The sequence below is a fragment of the Drosophila busckii genome, chromosome X, assembly GCF_011750605.1.
Source record: "Drosophila busckii strain San Diego stock center, stock number 13000-0081.31 chromosome X, ASM1175060v1, whole genome shotgun sequence".
Lineage (NCBI taxonomy): Eukaryota > Metazoa > Arthropoda > Insecta > Diptera > Drosophilidae > Drosophila > Drosophila busckii.
The window spans coordinates 9,877,426-9,897,019 of NC_046608.1; the positions used below are offsets into that span (position 1 = coordinate 9,877,426).

Sequence of the window (19,594 nt, forward strand, 5' to 3'; positions counted from 1 at the left end):
ATAGCACCCCAAGCACATGTCGCATGGCTTAACGCTTCGCTACTAGAGAACGAACTGCACATAAGATACTTAAAAAAATAAAAAAAAAGTAAGGCTCAACTAGTAACTGCACTAGTTACCAGTCACCAGCAATGCATTGGGGAAAGATTGTTGAAGTTTTCATGTGATTGCCATGGGCATGCAACTACTTTGTTTCTTATACTAAAACAATAAACTGCAATTCAAATATTTAAGCAAAATGCTGCTGCATTACTTAAGCTGTAATTCTACTATAAAAAGTGTTGTTGAATTAATTGCATTTCAACAACAAAGTATTTACTTAAGTATATTGCAGATAAGGCTGATAGGCAATTTGATTGCTCAGTGTAATAGGTTTTATAAATAAATATGTACATGCATTTAACGATTTTATAAATATCTTTAGTTTGATAAATGTCTAATGCACAACGATTAGATTAGATACGCATATATTGTCCATGAGCTATCATTTATACTACATAACTAGGTGTGGTCAGTACTGCTTTAGACCTGTTATTTAATTGTTGAGAACATTATGATTGATGCAGACATGCAGCATATTTAAAATTTGAAAATTTAGCTTTAGATTAGAGATGAGAATGCAATAGCAAATTATTAAGCTAAATAAAAGATGTGCACACACTTGCGCCAAGGCAGTACTCTCAGTTGTAGTTTGTGCACTTTTATAGAAAATAAATAATATATAAATTTAAATACTTTATAGTGTTTTAGTGCACGCCCTAACTGCCCCCGGCTACGCCCATGTAGTTCAGCTGATAAGCAACAAAGTCTGTGTGTTTTTCTTTTAAGTTCAAAATGCTATAAACACTAGACAGATACACAAACATTAAATTTGAGGTGCGCTTAAGTGTTTTTGTATCTGTATCTGTATATGTATCTGCTGCTTTCGTTGGTTTAACTCAATGAAATGGCATTTGTTGTTTAGATTAGGCGCAACATAAACAACTGCGAGCAACATCCAATTGCAACTTGCCTGACTGGCAGCCATTTTGTTTTGTGTTTAAGTTTCTGGAATTTAAAGATTTTGTGCATTTGGTTAATTTATATTTTAATATTTATTATTGTTTAAAACTGTCGTGTGTGTATATACAAAATGTGTGTGTGTGTGTGTGTGAGTGAACACTTAATAACAAATTGAATACAAATAGTAAATTTTAGTTTACGCAAAAAAAAGAGTTTTATATTAAACATATGTTATTTTATATTATAATTGTTTTTGTTTTTGGCAACTGTTGCTTACAACTAGCAAAAAAAAAAGTGCTTTAAAATTATATTAAGTTACATAAAAAAAATGTTATATATAATACTTGTAAAGCAGCCACGCCCCTGACTAAATTGTAGATAATACTATGCGCTTAAACGGGGGGTTAGGGGATTGAGCGGGGTGAGTGGGCGCTCTAGCGCGGCCCCAAGTCAATGTAACTATTGGGACGCATCATTTGATGTGCGGCGGCGGCGCTGCCATAGAAACTCTGATAGCTGTAGGCAGCGGCGGCGGCCGCCTGACGCATGTGACCCGAGCTGACCTTGAGCTTGTCGTAGGGACTGGCATAGCCATGATTGTGATACGCATTGTGATGATGATAGATGGCCCCAAAGTTGCTCTGCTCCGCGTTGTAGGGCTGGCCAATGCTCGAGTAGATGTTGGCGGCGGCCATCACCTGCGTGGCAGCAGCAGCAGCAGCCGCCGCATTGGCCGGCACAGGAGCAGCAATGTTGGGTGCAGCAGGCGCTGGCGGCGACGCAGAGCTGGCGGAGAGCGGCGTCAGTGGTGTTGCTGTGTGTAGTTGCTGCTGCTGTTGTTGTTGTTGTTGCTGCTGCTGCTGCTGATGCAATGTTTGCTGATAGTGATGATGATGATGATAGCTGTTGCTATAAGCTTGCGATATTTGTTGCTGCTGCTGTTGCAACTGCTGCTGCTGTGGCTGCAATTGTTGCTGCTGCTGCTGCTGCTGCAGCTGAGGCACATCCAATTGAAAGCCCAGCAAATCTGGTGAGTTGCCCGAGGCGGAACTGCTAGAGGGCGTGGCTGGCAGCTGCATTGCCAATGTGCTTGCTGCAGGTGCTACAGTTGCTGTTGCTGCTGCTGTTATTGTTGTTGTCTGCTGCTCTAGCAGCTCGCCACAGGACAAACTATAACTATTGCTTAGGGTTCTCTCCTTGGCTTTCATATGTTGCTGCTGCAATTGCTGCTGCTGCTGCTGCTGTTGTTGTTGCTGTTGCTGTTGCTGCTGCTGTTGCTGCTTCATGCGCGCTTGACTCTCATGGCTCATGCTGGACATGCCCAAGCTGCTGCTGTTGCTGCAATTACAAATAATTCAAAAGTTTCAATTTTCGTATATCAAACACACAAATGAATTTGAAATTGTTTAACAAATTTGATAAACAATTGGCAGTCAGCTTTTTTGTTTACAAGCGCGCGACCCTTGAACAAAAATTATGAAAAGCGCCGAAATGAACAGAAATTCTTGTTTATGCCACATGCAACCCGCCACATCTGTCAGCTGGCACCATCACCAACCAACCATCGGGCACGGCTGCTGGCTCTGCCTGAGGCCCACTTTTAGCTCGCTCATATTTGAGTTATTGCTGCTTGTGTTTTATTTTTCATTCCCATTTTCAATTTGATTTTGAGTTTTTGAGTTTTGATATTTTTCCAAACGCGACGCGTCGGCAATTCCCGGAATCCCTTTTAACAGCAGCTCTCGACGCAGTGTCTAGTGAGCCACTTGGCTTTGGTATTTGAAATGATTTGTGATTTGTAATTAGTGTGGGTGGGGTTGGGGTTGGGTTGGGTTGGTCTGCAAGTGGGTCAGACTTATAACAAATTATAGCATTTCAATTTGATGGCTATGATGGCTTGTCAACTAGTACTTGAGTGGAAGGGGGGAGAAGTAGGAGCTTGTAATTGTAAATAATATTTGATTTAATTTCTATATGATTGCTACAATTCATTTTGCAACTCTTTGGGGCATCACTAATGTTAAATGGCTCACAGCATTTCATTTACTTTGTACTTAATCTAAATATTTTGCATTACTTGAAGTAATTAAATAAATAATTATACTCACACATCATTAGTGCCATCATCTCGAAATCCTTTAGCAAATGGATTGCTTGAAATTTTTAGCTGTGTCACCTGCAAAATAAATAACAACAAATATATAAAAACAACAATTAATAAAAGCAAACACACAAGTTTTTGGGAAAACACACACACGAAACTATTTAACCCAAATAGAAATAATAAGAAATGCGCGCATAAATAATAAATAATATTTCGGCTGCTTCTTCTTGCCTCTTTTTATTTTACTTTTTGTAAAATGTTTACAAAGTGGGGCTACACACACTCGAGCTGGGAAAATTATTTGCAATAAATTGTGGCATGAAAATTTTTTAACACCCACGTTAAGCGCATAAATAATTTAAATACTTTTCAAAAACGAATATGCCGCTAAAAATAAAACATTTGTATACACTTGCAACTGTGTGGGGTATATGCATATTGCTAAGCGGGTTATCAGTCAATTCAATTCAGTCAAGTGTATATGCTAGTCCAAACATTTCTAAGTTGCTTTTCAAATATTTTTAAGTATAAGCTATGGATTTTAAATATTTACACAAAAGTGTATTTGCTAGTCGAACAAAATTGAATAAATAAGCAGCAGCATAAACAAATTGGCATTTAATAGGCTCAATAGCTATGTTAGGCATTTGGAAAGTGAGAGGGCAGAGACTAGAACACATGGAACAACTTGTCAGCTACAAGTGTTGCTTGCTGACCAGAAACTGGGTCAAGTGGGGTGTGGGGTGTGTTGGGCGAGAGAACTTACGCGCTGATTCTGATATGCAGTTACGGCCGTAAAGCTGGTCTCCGGGAATATGAATGTGCGAAAGTGACTGGCGTGCTCGTTCTCATCCAGTGAGGCATTCTTGGAGGGCAAATAGACCAAATGGAAGCGCGGCTGGTAGCGATGCATGGAGTTCAATATAATCTGTGTGCCAAACAATAAAAGCAAAACAAATAAACTTTAAGTTTTTATTTCTATTTGGCTGACGGCGGCTGGCAGCCAAATGTGTTTTTAAGCGCTGCATAAACAAATAGAAAAACAAAAAAAAACAACTTGAATATATTTATAAACACTCACGTGTCCATTCTCGTCCAGCTGATTGTTGGTCAGCTTGAGCTTGTCAAAGGACACAATCTGCTTCATCCAATTGGCGCCCGCCGCCGGCGAATCGGGATGCACGTGTATGCGAGGCGGTGAGATTGCATCCGCCTTGCCTGCCACCACCCAACAGGAGCTGCCACAAATAATAGAAAAATGCGTTGAAGTTGAAGTTCAAGTTGCACTGGGGCTGCATCACTTACTTATGAAACGCATAGCGATAACGCTTGTCATCCATGGGCACAAAGTCCATCATGCAGATGTATGTGGCATGCGGATCGAGTCCACCTATGCGCACCTGAAACGTTGGAAACATGCGACGTCCCGTCTTGGTTATGATCATCTCCGTGCCCTGGGCATGAAACTGATCCCACAGTGCTTTAGTTTCCAGCACAACCATTGCCTGTGCCAGTGACGGATGCACAGGCTCTGGCTCCTATTAACAATTAAACTTAAATACTTAAAAACAACAAACAAATATAAAAGCAAAACTTACGCTTTTATTGTTGTTGCTTTTGCTGTTGTTGTTATTGCTGTTGCTGCTGCTGCTGGCTTGATGTGTATTGTTGTTGTCTTTTTGCTTCTGATTGCTTTTATATTTCTTGGCTGTTGTTGCTGCTGCTACTGTTGCATCAAGATTGCTGCTGCTGCTGCCCGCGTAATCAGCAACAACAGTTGCTACTGTTTGCTCCTGACAGTTTCTGCTGTTGTTGTTGTTGTTGTTGCTGCTGCACGACGGTGAGCTGTTGCTGCTGTGGCTGTTGCTGCTGCTGTTGCTGCGGCTGCTGTTGCTCTGCGCATCAATGTCCGCCAGCTTGGCATCGATCTGCTCTAGTGGCTTGTATGAGGTGCGATCCTTGCCAGCGGTTTGTATGCAAGCTGCAAACATAAAGCAAAAGAATTCAAATTAACAAATGTTGCAGCAAATAGTTGCCGCATAAATCACAAAGTGCATGCCGCACAATTATTTTGATTTATACGAGTTAAAGCTGCTGAGTAGACACATCAGAGCGAGTTGCAGCTTGCGACAAATTGGCAAACGCATAATGAGTGCTATATGCGTATAAAATCGTGGTGTGCGACAACAGCAACACCAACAGCAACATTACTATATCCAATTATAAAAAGCGACGGGCGCTGATTGAGTTGCTTGGCTAAATTTAGTGGCAGCTGGGCGTCCCTGCACAGGAGCGTAGCGACGACAGCAACAGGCGCCGCTGCAACATGCAACACAGCAACAGCTTGTGCCACTGAGCAAACAATTTTGCAATTAATTGCTGCCATGTAGCATGCCACACTTGCTGCTGTTGCTGTTGCTGTTGCAATGACCCATGACAGGTCAACCCGATTCTTTGCTGCACGCTTCCCCATCAATTGTCGCTTAATGAGACAATTTTTTTGCTTTCTTCACGAATGAATTCTAAAATCAATTAGCGTTTGGCACAAATAATCGTTTTTCTGTCACGCCAAAAGTAAACCAAGCAACAAAACACACAACACCAACCAAATTCGAAAACGAGCAACTCAAAGTCGAAGTTTGGCTACACTAACAAGCAAACAAGATCTAAATGCATTAAGTTAGTATAACTATAAATTGGGCTTAACGCAAACAAGCTTAATTAATAAACTTACATTGCTATAAATACTATAAGATTGAGTTTAAGTTTGAGTTTGAGTATTGCCGTTAGGGTATACTTGAGGAATTTCAAAGACGCTTTTGAAGTTTGAATTGCGCACTCTTTGTTGGAATTCCAGCAATGCTTGATTGCTTTGATAGTGCCGATGCTTAAGATTTATAAAGAATTCAAGGCTTATGCCTCTGGCGTTTAGATATCCGAACAGTGTCCAAGCAATAAAACAATTAAAGGAAATACATTAGTCTAGTGTAGACGTACGAAAAATTTAATTTGTCATTTGCTTAAAATTATGTACATATATTCCTTAAACAGTGTTGGATAAAGGAGCTTGAGCCTTGGTACTTTTTGTAAAGGATGACAGCCTGTAATTAATTTGAAAGTCACAGGGGCCACAGCTTGATGATCAACGCTGGCAAATCGGTTAACCGTTAAGGTAGCAGTGACTCTTAAATTAATTGCAGGGTATCATCCTTTACAAACAAAATTTAGGTTAAGCTCAAACTGTGATCCTCGTGCAAACATTAAAGTGTTCTCTTTTTTTTAATGTGTATGTGCCAGTTAAATTATTATAGCCGTAAGTACAATAAAAACAATAACTTTGTTTGCTAGAAATTTCAATTTTATACTTGTTGCAAGTCGCTTGCGCAATTGCAATTGTGTAAAAATGGCGCCGGCGTTTCGCTGAAGAGCGCGTCTATTACAATAGCTAATTTTAAGTCAAGCTCTTATATTAGGATTTATAATCTCACCCTCGATTTGTTTCATGGGACTTAGCGCGCCATTTGTATAGGTATTGGTCCAATAATCATTAGCATAGCAGCCATAATCCGTTATATTGGCATTGAGACCATTGTCCAGGAATGGCATTGTGCCCACCATGGCGCTGGCGCACTCTGTGGGTCCCATCAGGTGCGTCATTGGTAAGACCAAATAAAAAAGTTACACACACACGCACACACAATCAAAAAAACAAAAAGTAAAGTTTACGCACAATCGCAAATAATTTTTTGTTTGTTAGCAAAGTTGCGGAAACATTTATTGGAGGTTTTCACTCGCGTTTGTTTTGATGGCAAAAGTTTTTCGCGCAGTTGTCAAATTTGATTATTGGTAGCTACACCCGCGTACAATTAACAATTGCAAGCTATAATTAAGCAAATGTGTTAAAGAATTCCCAAGTTGTCAGTATGTCAATCACGCACTTGAAAAAAAGAAAAGAAACGAACACAAACAAGAACAACACAATGGCCAATGGCAAGAGAATAAAATGGCAATTGCTTCAACACCTCGGGGCAATTTTCAAATAATTGAAAACGTTTGCTACAGTTTTGCGCTGATTTTTCACATTGTACGCTAATTTTTGGGTTGACTTCACATCGAAAGTTGCGCGCAGAGCCAATAAATGCGTTTGTGCGTTTGATAGATTGATTGATTGATTGACTGAGGCTGAATTGCGAATTAAAACGCGTTGAGTTGTCTCAATTGCCACCTTTTGGCAGCAAGTGCGAACTGATTGGCGTGTGAACCGTCTGTGTTAACCGTAATCCGCCGCCAAATTGCTTGCCACTTGATTCCCGTTATATAGTATTGCTATATTGATACGACTCTATATGTTATCCGTTTTGTCTCTGCTGCGCGCTCGCATCCGTCACGTCAAGCGTTTGACTGCGTAATGAGTAAGCAGCGATCGCAATCAATGGATGCCCGCCACAAGCGTAGGATGAATCTCTCGAGGCAGCAGCCAACGCACCAATCGCTGCACCACTTCAACAACAGCAGGCGGTCGCTGTATCCAAATTTAGCATCACTTGCCATGTATCTGTGTGTGTGTGTGTGTGTGTGGAAGAAGTGGAAGAACCAATGGCAGGCGGGCTAGAGAGCAAGATCATTTGGTATCCGCCAGCAAGACTTGGCGAGCTGCTACGGATCGCAAGATAAAATGGATACGCATATAGCGAATTAAGGAAAATTAGGGAATCTATTGACAATTGAAACATTTAATGAATGGAAAAATTTGCTGCTTATTTACCTACATATTTATTTAAGCCTGCAACAGTTGAGTTGCACAAATCTATTACAATATATGGAATATATATATAACTATTTAAAATAGCTGCAAACTTACAGCTGCTAATATGTCATCGAAGACTTCTAGGGAGCTGCTCATATTCATATTTCTTAATTAAAGTAATGCCCAACTTTAACATGCATTGATCTATGTATGGAGCACACAAACAAAATGTAGGGTATGCGCAACTACAGTAAATACTCAACTAAAAGCGTATAGCTTGCAACTTTTACTGCTAGCTGGCTCAAGCTGCAGCTGTCACTGCTAAAAATGGGAGATCCAAATACATTTGCCTGACAACGTTGCATGCCTGTCAGTGTTTACTGTACTTGGCTTGCACTCTGGGCCATGTGTGCACATCACTTTGATTAGCAGATCACGGAAACCGCAGACCACGCCTCTGCTAATGCTTCATTCGTTCTTTTACAGTTATGCGCGCGCTCTCTCGCTCTCGCGCTCTCAGTTTGTTACGTAGCAAATTTAAGTTTGTTGTGGGCGTGCTGAGTCATTTTTTTATCGGCTGCTGCTGCTGCTGCTGCGTCTGCAATTCACATGGCCCCTCATTTGGAAAGTGCTTTTAATTGGACTGCTACCACATGGTGGTGCTGGTGGTGCTGCTGCTCCATAAGCTGCGTTCATAAATACAAATTGCGCCATAACCGCGGCACTAAATAAACCGTAAAAAGCAAACTGCGTTTGGCTCTAGGGGCATTGGCATAACCAAATGGAAAGCAATATTAACAGCACACAAGAAGAAAAAAACAAAACACAACAAAAATGGCGGCCATTAGCTGAGCGAGCGCTCGCTTGGCAGCGATCAAAGCGAGTCCCAGCGTATCGCCTAATCAAAAGCAACTGCGGCAAAGTGTCTGCAATTGTTAATATGCTTTTCAGCCTTTGTTGCTGTTTGTTGTTTAATTATTGTTGTAGTGCGGCTTGTGGGTTGCGGGTTGGTGGGGGGTTGTTGTGTTTGGTTAAAGGGCATTTTGTTGTTTGCTTGTTGCTGGTGTCTGCTTTTCATCACCCACACGCATTCAATTAACCGCAAATGCTGCAATGGCCGCCGCTAGTCGTACACCTGAATTTTTACCTTGTTTTCATTTGTTTATCCTAAGCACACACAGCGTGTGCTGCTGCTGCTGCTGCTGCTTCAGATATTTTATATGGCAATTGCATTATAAATCTTAACATCCAGTTACACTTGCTGCTCTGTGTAGTCTCCACAAGCTGTTTACCCACCCCCTAGTCTTAACTATAGTTATATCTGTAGTTATGCCTCTAAAGTTTATGCGCGTTTATCATTTCTCTGGCATGCGCCATTAAATTCACTTTGATTAACATTAATATAAACATATTTTTAGCAATGTTATTGTTAATGTGCGCAACAGTTCATAGAAAATATAGTTAGTGCGATTATACAGAATACACAGAACGCACAAGAACACTTTAATTCTGATTAATTATAATATTAAGTTATTCAGCATTGCTAAAAACTTAATCAAAATTTAATTGTGGCCAACTCCAGCCTAATATGATCTCTCTATAATCTTTGGCATATATTAGTTTAGTTTTATTGCCCGTTTCGATTTATAGCATATATTGTTAATTAAATTTAAATCAATCACATTTGTATTAAGGCCAGTGTTACTTCTTGGGAGACTTGCGATATTTCTTCAGATTGGGCACAACGCTGCGGCACATTTGTCCGGCCGTTAGGCGCAAGCTCGTGCGCTGCTTGCTGCCTCCATGTCCATGTCCATGTCCATGTTGTTGTCGCTGCAGCAGAAGCAACTCATCGAAGTCCTTATCAATGGGAATCTTGTCTTTGCGGCATTCGTTGACGCTGCTCATAAAGTTGAACTTAAAGGCCACGGCGGGCGTCAAGCTCTCCGACTTGGGGCCTATCAATTGTATGTTCTGTGGGCAACACCAGTAGTTACTCATAAAGTCCACATCATCCTCCGAAGATTTCTCCTCCTTAGTAGGCTCTGGACACGGTGGCAGCTTCGGGACGACGACGCTGCTGCTTGCGGCCACCTGCAAGTTGTCCACGCTCAGCGAACGCTTCATCTCCACGCTCACGTCTGGGCCCACGCCCACTGACACCTGCTCCTTGATGGATCGGGCGCTGCTAATGGAGCGCTCGTGTATGGCCGCAGCCTTCTTGGCGGCATTCAGCTGCAGCTGCTCGAAGTGCTCCATGCGCGAGAGATGGCGCTGCTTCTGCTCCAGCTTGTCCAGCTCCAGCTCCTTCTCGCGATACTTCTTGGGCGTCAGCACCAGCGGCTGCCAGAACAAATCCAGCGTCGACATGCGCTTCACGCCCTCATCCTCCAGTATGCAATTGTTGGACAGCAGTCGCCCCTTGTAGACCAAGCGGCTAAAGGACATCGGCACGTTCAGGCAGCGTCCAATGTACTTCTTCAGATCGCCCACATTGCGGGAGCGATCCGTCTCATAGATGGTCTTGCGCCCATCGCGTGTCAGCACTTGGATCTGTAGTTTGCGCATGTTTCCAGCTCCAGACAACAAATAGACGCTCAAAGAGGAAAGGAACTAAATTTCTCCTTACTTACTTAATATATATTTTTGTCTTTTAAATAATGTTTTGTGATTTTGCTTGGGCAAACTGTCAACTGTGTGAACGAAATACAACGAATGCTTTCAATGCCTTCCAAGCAATGACAACAAATTTCAAATATCATCCAAATCCAGCTTACTATGTTTTCAAAAATTACAAATTCCAAATGCAAAGTATAATTGAACATTATAGAATAACTATAAGCAAAACAAATTCATAAATCAAGCTGCTTTGTTTCTTATTTAAAAAGCCATTTAGTTGCAGTACAGAGTCTTGTACTGTCGTCTGCGCCTCGCTGCGCTTTTCAAGTTTTAATCAATTGATTGTTTGCTCAAAAGTAAACCCATTTAAATGGAGGCATCTTAACAGCTAAGTAGGCCATTGAATATAATTAATTAAAATGCAAAAATGCGCTTTTTTATTCAATGGCACTCAATACTCATATTAGAGTATTTACTCGTAACTGCTCAAGTTTTGATTAAAAATGTTGCTTTGATCAGGCAATAACTTTCTATATAATAAATTGCTTTGCTTTGCAGCTATATTAGTTTGTATATAGTATCCAATGCTATGTTCTATATGTGTTTCCGCATTTTGACTCGTTCCAAAACTCAATTGGCAGTTTCGTTTCCAAAGGCGTTGATAAATTTATGCACCCCATTGGCTGTGCTTCCGGTTCCATTTTGACTGCAACAGAACGGGGCATGAGTGTGTGTGTGTGCAACAAATGTCAACTACTCGACAAACACATAGACAGCTAGACAGACTGACAGTCAGTCGAGCGAGTGAGCGAGCGAGCGGCAAACTCATTGGCACCTCATAAACGCAAGAACTAAATGTGGGCAACTGCAAAGGAAATCTTTGTTGTGGCAGATCAAAGGCGACAGTTTACGCTACATAGTTAAGTTTTTATTTATTTATTTAAAAAAAAAAAAGGAAGCAAGCCATGCACAAAAAGTTAATTGCATTGGCAAATTTAAGTTAATAATCAAACTCGAATGTGCGCGCGCGCTTAGAGCAGCGAGTTGGCCAGCAAAGTGCTGAGCAGCAGTCCGGCGGATAGCATAACGGACACAGCGGAGTCACGTGCCTGCGGAATGAGCGTATCGTTGGCCTGCAGGAAATTGCAGCCGCGTCCCTCGCAGGTGTAGCAGTTGCCATCCTTGACGCACTGCTTGTTGGCATGAGCGCTGCTCAGGCAGCCGCGCTGGAAGGAGCCGTTCGCCACACGGCGACTGTTGCGAATGTAGCACTTCTCGCCGAGCTTGTAGATGGGGCAGGCCTTGCTCATGGCATAGACTTCAATGGCGCAGCTGGAGTTGCTCGAGTTGCCCGAGCACTGCAGGCACTGAGCGCGATGCATGGGAAAGATCTGACGATTGCAGCCATCAAAGCCGCAAGTATCGCACTCCATCTCGTTGTTGCAACTGGCCAGTGTCTTGTTGTTCAGCTCGCCGACGCAGCCGCGCAAGGTGAATCCATCTGCAAAAGGCAAAGGCTATAGCGACAACTTCAACAGATCTAGAGGCTGAACTTACTGACGACGCGGGAGTAGCATCTTCGATCGGTGTTGCTATTGTTGGCGCACGCCAACTGCGGCAGATTGATCGGATCCGTGGCGCATTTCACATCCGAGCCGGAGTCGCATTGCACGCAGCTATCTGTAAAGTAAAATTCGTAATCAGCAAAAGTCACAGCTGTTAATTTAAATGCAATTGTTGCGCCAACTTAAAAATATTTCCGCAATGTGTTTCAACTCAGTTTAAAATTGTATTTTGTGCAGCAGTGTAGTAGCATACGTATACTTAATATTTTAGATTAGATTAAAATTTAATTAATATGCCAAATTTAGTAGCGTACAAGTATATGCTATATACATATAGCTGAATGATGAATTGATTAATTGTACTCTAGTTATAGATTTAATAACCGACCTTGCTCTTTCTTATTTCACATGTATCTATATCACATATCTATGCGTTATATTCTATCTCTTTGTCAATTATTGTACCAAAAAAAATGTAGTCCTGCTTATCTGCCAACCCAAAATTTATTTCACACTTTTAGTATGAAACTGTTTGAGTAGATGATTCACTTTAACAGTAAACATAGCGATAAGGTTTTTAGAAATTGGCTAATATGGTAACTTATAGATAGCTACAGCCATATGTACATAGCATATAAAATAGCATTGAGTAACTTAAGCACGCATAGCACTGCGATTAGAAATACATAAAAATTGTAGCATGACCAAAGGAAAAAATTTCAACAGCCTCGCTTTGCGCCGTTTCAAATCGCATTTAGACTTCAAGCGCAGCTTTTAATAATTTATTAATTATTATTTGACATAACACTGGACACACACACACACAATTGAACTTCAATTGCAAACTTCAAAAAAAAAGGAAGAAATTCTTTACCGCAACTGACGTATGCCACAAAGGTGAAGGCAGCAACCAACAATAAAATTTGCTTCATATTTGAGTATTTAAGATGTAATGCACTGTATAATGACAATATGGGCAATGTCCGACCGGCACTTATGTACTTGTTATCAAGTATATGGGCTATATAATTTGATTCTTGCAGTGCAACGTTACCGCATTCGCTGAAGTTCGATTGGAAACTGCTTGCAGCCCTTAGTCAACGGCTATTATAACAGTTATCAGCGGAACGACGTTATCAGCCAACTCACCTGATATCGTCAATACTGGCTGTAAAACACCGAGCTGGCGTTATCTTCAGTTTTTTACTCACCCAAATTAGTCGGAAGCCAAAGCCGTACTTAGTATTAGTGTTACTGCAAGCATTAGTCACATTTGCAAATACACTCCCGCACACCCTTTCAGTTTTACACGTTTACACAGTCATATGTGCAAAGTATTAAATTTCAAGTGAATAATCATTTGAATAACATTTTGCTTGCGCAGGCTAAATTTAAATTTTCACTTTTTTTGCGGCTCTGCTTAATATTATCGATTCATCGCATTGTGTGCCAGCGTTGCCAGAAAACGATTATTTACAAATCAGCTGCTTATCAGTGTTACCAACTCGATAGAGCTTTTTAAAGTAGCCAAGTCTGCCGGAATTTAATTGCGAATTTAACAGCACTGTATGTTAAGGCTTAACACAATTATGTGAAGATTGTAACCAATTTATAGATAATAGTTACTTAAACATCGAGCATCTGCCATATCATGACTTTAAGTGTGTGCGTCTGCGACTATTGGCAACGACGTCACTACTACTACCAACCGGTCCAACCAAAACTGCCACCGGTGGATGACACCGACACTTGCAACAACAACAACAATCAGGCGTGCAAGGAACAACCCCTTGTACTACGACGTCTACAAGTGCATTTGGATGCCATTACAGGCAACTATTTGCTGCAAGAGCTACTGCAGCAGCAGGTGCTCAGGGATCACCTGCAACATGAGCATGGCGTGGAGCTTGTGTGGCTGACACTGCAGCCGCCGGCGCAGGATACCATAGACTACAAATTTGCAGATATGCTGGCGCATACGATCTGGGAGCACATTGAGGTGGAGAATCTAATGTCCTGGCTGTCCACATTGGGTGGAGGCTTCTCTGCCCTAGGTGAACAGTTCGAGCGCTGCGTAAGTTCGTAACACAAACAGCTGATAAACAACAAAGAAACCACAACTAACCACAACTTATTATGCACAGGCTGATACGGCTGGGAAAATCTCACTACAGCAGCTGAAGATTGGCTTGCGGCTTGGTGATCCGTTCCTGCAAGCCCGCTGCAAGCTCTACTATAGCATATCTCTGATACAGCGTGGTCAACTGCGTCAGGCCAAGAATATGATACGTGCTCAGTACAAATTTGCTCGTGAGCACAAGGAGCATGATCAACGACTAATCCGCATGTGCCTAGGCATCTGGCTCCGTCTACGCTTTGAGTATCAAATGCGAAATGAGCGCCGAGGAGGATAGTACACACACACACACATACGTACAAAAGAAAACAACATATATATGTGATTGGGATTAAGTGCGGCGTGTTGATTTGATAGTTTGCTTCTGTTTAGGTTTAAGCATAAAATTCATTGTTTTGCGCTTTGTGCTGTTAGCTTGTAAGCTTTATAATAAATGTACACACTTGAATAGATTCAATAGATTTATTTATATAATAATATATTTATGTATGTATATTTACGTATCAAATGCGTATTTAACACCCTTTCAACTTCAACTGCGCTTGGCCGGCACCAATGAACGCAAAACTTTTCTTTTCAATTGCCAATTTATCAAACAATTTCAATTTTTTACTTAAGCTATGCAGTTGTTGTTATAGTTTTAGTTGTAGTAGTAGTAGTATTAGTATGTATGTAAGTATATGTGCACATGTCGATGTGTGTGTGTGTTTGTGTGGGAGTAAACAACTGTAAGCAAAAGTTCGACCTCTCTGCTTGAACTTTCTCGAGAGCATTTTTTGTTCTTTACAGCTGTTTTATCTCTGTGTGTGTGTGTGTTAAGTGTGAATATAAAAGTGCATATGCATGTAAATATAGTTGTATGTGTTTATCCGTGTGTTTATTTGTTCTAATGCGAGCCATTACAATGCAGACTAAACAATATCTTGTTATTTATACGATAAAAGCAAGACGACAAAAAAAAAAGTATAATAATATTTATAATAATTGTATAAATGTTTACGTGTATAAGATGTGTGTGTATGTATATAGGCATGTATGTATATATAGAAAAAAATTCAACAAAATAGTGGAGTCAGAGCAAATTGTCTACACGTTTATGCATGCATTTAAAAAAAAACGTTACTCGTTATGGCCAAAATATTTGCGCAGTAATTTATGTAAATAACTCTGAATTTGATCATTTCAATAAGGATTATTGCTTGCATTTCTAACTGTTACTTATTGTTGCTGGGTTGCCTGGTTTTTTTTATGTTCTTTTCTTGTTTCTTTTTCTCTTTTTTATTATTGTAAAGCTTTTCCAATTAGCTGGACATGCTGTCTACTGCGCCAGCGTGCCCATGGGATCCCAGGCGGGCAATACAATGGGATCCATATCGAAAACACGCAGCACATTCTCTGGCACAAATCGCTTGTCAACAACAACCTCAAAGCCAAACTCCCTAAACCAGTCGGCGCACATCACCAGATAACCCTTCTCGCCGCGATCCTCGCCCCAGGAGTTCTCAACGCGCAGCTTGTGCGCAGCGCCCTTTTGCTGCAATTCAAAGTATGATTGAGTATAAATGTTAACAAGATTAAAATTTAAGAATCTTACATCCACAGAGACGGCAGTGAAGACCATGGCATGTGTCATGGCTGATTCTCCATAGATGAGGCGATCCGCTTTAGAGAATGTTGTTTGAATGTCGATGTCAAAGACCAGCTTGAAATCATGACTGCGAAAGAGACGACAAATGTGTAAAAGAGAGCGCTAAATATTGGTGAGTAATCGAAGAGTGTACATACACATCCATATCCTCGATGCCCTGCTTGGAGGCGAAACGCTTGCTAACCTCGCAGCCAAACCAGACGGCCTCGCCGGCCTTCAGAGACTTTGTGACCATGGTTAGCAGCAGCTCAACAGGTTGATTATTGTAAAGCACAGGACGACCGCCCACAACATTGCCCAGACAGTCAACCGTGTAGGCCTGATCGTAGCTGCTGGTGGGACGCGGATCTGTGACCAGGCACACCTTGTCCTCCACATTGAAATGAGGCTTCACATAGCGTTCGTAGAACTCCAACGAGCTGATGGGACCAATCGATTGGTAGTTCTTCGATTTGTCATAGTACTCCCAGGTGAAAGTCTCCGCTGGTATGCCAAGGCAAATGCCCACCACCTTGTATATTTCGGCCATTTGTTCCTGTATCTTTGCATTGATCGCCTCCTCGCTGGGCTGGCTATCGAGCAGCACGCGCAAGTGGCGCGCATATTCACGCAGCTGCAAAATGGAAATGGAAATGGAAATGAAAATTAATACTCTTCTAGGAGAATGTGAGACAAGTGCTTGGCACTCACCTTGCTCTTGAGAATAGCATTCATGCGCAGACTGGACTCGCAGCTGAAGCTCTCTGGGAAGCACTTCTTTGGCATCAAACCATGTTTGGTTATCAGATTGACCAGCATGTCCCATTGCCCGCCATCCGATGTGGGATCCAGCAGCAGGAACGACACCAATCTTCCATCGACCTTCTCGCCACGCTGCGCCGTCTTAACAATATTATTAAGGAAGTAATTGCAGCGTTCGATTTTGTCCCAATAGAAGAGGAACGCCTGCGAGAACTCAAACTCATCCAGATTGTAGTTCTTCATGAAGGGCAGGCGTATGCAATTGAGCGCTGCAAACAGCCAGCAACGGCCGGAGCTGCGCTGATTGGTCACCGGTTTGCCCTCCGTCTCCACCTTGTAATTGAACACATGATTGGTCGTCTCAAGAGCCTTGCGCGACAGGCACACATCGAACGGATCGACGCGGGAGCAGACATTTTGCGCCAGCAAATTCTTCGGCTGGCTGTAGAAATTCTCACGCCATTTGCCAAGCAATTCGGTTGTTATGGCGCTGCTCTTTAGGCATTTCCTCATGGTGTTGGTGCTAATGTTGCAGGTGGTGTTGTTATTGCTACTGCCGCCGTTATCCTCTTCGTTGAGGTTGATATTGTTGCCAGCTGGAAGTACATCGGTATTGATAATGGTATTTCTATTGCATTTCGTTTGGGAGGAGCCACTGTTGCGTGCATTGGCTTGACTTGCATTGGCAGCCAATGCCAGCGTCGTCTTGGCAGCATCTGTTGCATTCGCATGCGCACTTGCACTTGCCCCCAGCTGCTGCATCATTGGGCGTAAAATGCGACACACCTTAAATTTGTTAGAAACTAAACGCAACTTATTTCAAACTCAAGATCAAAATGCGACGCAAGCAGCGCTTAAACATACATACATACTTATGTACATAATTCTTGATTAATGAATGAGGTGGGGGATGGGATCGGCACAACTTGAATCCAATTGGGGTTGCTTGTGTGTTGCTTGAAAGTGTTGTCTGAAAGTCTGTTGGGATTTTCTGATATAAACTTATACAATTTTCTACATTTTATACATGACTTTCTAAAAAACAATATTGACAAAAGTTGTTATGCATAGCTTGCTTGCTCTTTATTTTGTATAAGTACACAAATTCAAAGTCTTTAATCGATGAATCATAAAGATTTTTCTCACATCACTAACGCTAAATTATTAAAAATCATTCCCCCCACACTCGCTCACACATACGTACACGCATAGTCGTATTACATGTGTGTTGGATGAGGAAGAAAATTGCCAATTGCGCATGCTTTCCTCACTTGCTTGCTTTCTTTTGCATGAAAGGCGTTTGACAACTGGTGGGCGTGTATTTGTAGCTCCCTCGCTCAAAATAAAAGTTGCGCGCTGCGCATTAACTTTGCGTTCACACACATACATACATATATATATATATATATGACTGCATGGGTGTGCATGCTGCACTTTGGAGCCCAATGAGTTGAGTATAGAATTTGTTTGCTATTCTGCTTTGTTAATAAGAGGAGACATAACAATAAAAGCTGACACCCGCTGCTGTCGCTGTGTGCCTTGGCATTTGTATGCTATCTTTTCGAGTACCGTTACAAACAAACATGCATATGTATGAGAGTATTGTATGTGTGTATGCGTATGCTAAGTGTAACACAATATACTCTAAGCTTATTGATAAGAATTTGCTCACGCACGCACATACAAAGTGTGAGGACTGCGGACGAAGTTTATTTTGTATGCGATTTAAAAATGCAAACAGTTTAAAATTTGCAAGTATTAAGTTTGCTAGATTGTTTAATCTAGACAATAATAATAATTGTTGGGAAACAAAAGTCAACCGCAGCAACAACGAATGAAACGAAGATGCAGAGAGTGCAATTAAACCAGTTTAACGGCACATGCATACACAGAGACATACACACATAGACAGTGGGGGAGGAGGGGTAGCAATATGCCGTTTGAAACTTTCGCGTAAGAGCCGAGCCGGGCTGGCTTGGCACAAATCTAAACAAACCAATACACAAAAAGGGTTAACAGCAGCCAAAAGAAAGGAAGTGAAAGAGAAAGAGAGAGAGAGAGGCAACAACCAGCAGGCAGGCAGCAGCAACAATAACAAAAACAAAAACCCGTTTGTCCAGCTTTTTTTATGGCGCCTCTCTGCTAAAGCGCAAAGTCAGCAAAAACAAACAACAAAAAATTTGGGTGAAATTTTACTTTCGTTGTCGTTACTGCCGTTATTGTTGCTGTTGTTATTGCCATTATGGGGCGTCATGCACCAGAACCAGAAGCAGCTAAAATTACGCCAACGTCTATGCTTTTCTGACATTGCTGTTGCTGACAATATATATCATATATAGAGAGATCATAAATTTCCCATAATTATGCTCAATGGCTGGTACTTTCTTTCTTTGTACTAGCAACACTTACACATTTTGAAATTTGGAACGCTGCTGCTACTTGCAGATACTTGCAACTATTTCACACACACGCACACACTCACACACACGCGTGCACACACAGTCTATTATAACAAAGGTTTCGGTTTGTTATTGTCTGTTTTTATCTTGCTTCCTTAGTGTATGCACTGTCCACTGCAAGCAACTCTTGGCGACTGTTTATTATGCACTATTTAGTCGCCTATTTTATTTATTAACGTGAAAAAACTAAAACGAAAACGCTTGGCTTTCTGCCCGCAGCACCAGTGTTGCCAGAATAGCATAGTCTAAAATAGCTAAACCGCATAAAAATTGCTAGAAATAGCCAAAAGCAAAAATAAAATGCTAACTAAAATTGGTAGTAATTTTAAACAATTTTAATACCGTGCATTGAGTTGTCTGATTAATTTAATGATACGGTTTGATATGTTATCAGCGAATTAGTTATCATATTTATTCAATAATTTGATGAATTCATGGCCTAGCTAGATATCTCGCTAGTAGCAATTCAGAAATAGTTTTAGTTTTGGGAATTTAAATATAGCCATATCTAGCTATAAAATTGCTAAGCCGGCAACACTTTCAAACTGCAGAGCAAAGAGCTCCCAAACCGA

The 19,594-nt window shown here is 41.3% G+C and overlaps 5 protein-coding genes across 7 annotated transcripts; 1 reads left to right on the plus strand and 4 right to left on the minus strand.

Moving 5' to 3' along the window:
- Positions 1 to 1,342: 1,342 nt before the first annotated feature.
- Positions 1,343 to 6,763, minus strand: LOC108605829 (T-box transcription factor TBX15). The gene is made up of 7 exons (XM_017995635.1): positions 6,595 to 6,763; positions 4,705 to 5,087; positions 4,412 to 4,644; positions 4,188 to 4,344; positions 3,873 to 4,034; positions 3,111 to 3,178; positions 1,343 to 2,340 (listed from the first exon to the last, which is right to left on the minus strand). Exons 1-7 carry the CDS (start codon positions 6,761 to 6,763, stop codon positions 1,437 to 1,439), a joined length of 2,076 nt encoding a protein of 691 aa, XP_017851124.1. The 3' UTR covers positions 1,343 to 1,436.
- A 2,701-nt stretch (positions 6,764 to 9,464) lies between these two features.
- On the minus strand, positions 9,465 to 10,558 carry LOC108605899 (CG12725). The gene has a single exon (XM_033294424.1). The coding sequence runs from the start codon at positions 10,419 to 10,421 to the stop codon at positions 9,555 to 9,557; it is 867 nt and encodes a 288-aa protein (XP_033150315.1). The 5' UTR covers positions 10,422 to 10,558; the 3' UTR covers positions 9,465 to 9,554.
- Positions 10,559 to 11,413: 855 nt separating this feature from the next.
- LOC108606697 lies at positions 11,414 to 13,124 on the minus strand. Its single transcript, XM_017997066.2, has 3 exons — positions 12,912 to 13,124; positions 12,030 to 12,152; positions 11,414 to 11,973 (listed from the first exon to the last, which is right to left on the minus strand). The coding sequence occupies exons 1-3, from the start codon at positions 12,967 to 12,969 to the stop codon at positions 11,504 to 11,506; spliced, it is 651 nt and encodes a 216-aa protein (XP_017852555.1). The 5' UTR covers positions 12,970 to 13,124; the 3' UTR covers positions 11,414 to 11,503.
- A 294-nt stretch (positions 13,125 to 13,418) lies between these two features.
- LOC108606696 (uncharacterized protein F58A4.6) lies at positions 13,419 to 14,803 on the plus strand. The gene is made up of 3 exons (XM_017997065.1): positions 13,419 to 13,603; positions 13,653 to 14,111; positions 14,182 to 14,803. Exons 2-3 carry the CDS (start codon positions 13,689 to 13,691, stop codon positions 14,449 to 14,451), a joined length of 693 nt encoding a protein of 230 aa, XP_017852554.1. The 5' UTR covers positions 13,419 to 13,603; positions 13,653 to 13,688; the 3' UTR covers positions 14,452 to 14,803.
- Positions 14,804 to 15,196: 393 nt separating this feature from the next.
- Positions 15,197 to 19,177, minus strand: LOC108606695 (bleomycin hydrolase). 3 transcript variants are annotated; one of them, XM_017997064.2, is made up of 5 exons: positions 18,973 to 19,177; positions 16,513 to 17,159; positions 15,960 to 16,435; positions 15,769 to 15,889; positions 15,197 to 15,708 (listed from the first exon to the last, which is right to left on the minus strand). In XM_017997064.2, exons 1-5 carry the CDS (start codon positions 18,974 to 18,976, stop codon positions 15,493 to 15,495), a joined length of 1,464 nt encoding a protein of 487 aa, XP_017852553.1. In that variant the 5' UTR covers positions 18,977 to 19,177; the 3' UTR covers positions 15,197 to 15,492. The 3 variants fall into 3 exon arrangements, with proteins under 3 accessions (XP_017852553.1, XP_017852552.1, XP_033150166.1); XM_017997063.1 differs by lacking the exon at positions 18,973 to 19,177 and adding an exon at positions 17,432 to 17,541 and having other exon boundaries at positions 16,513 to 17,366; XM_033294275.1 differs by lacking the exon at positions 18,973 to 19,177 and adding an exon at positions 17,436 to 17,523 and having other exon boundaries at positions 16,513 to 17,366.
- Positions 19,178 to 19,594: the final 417 nt, after the last annotated feature.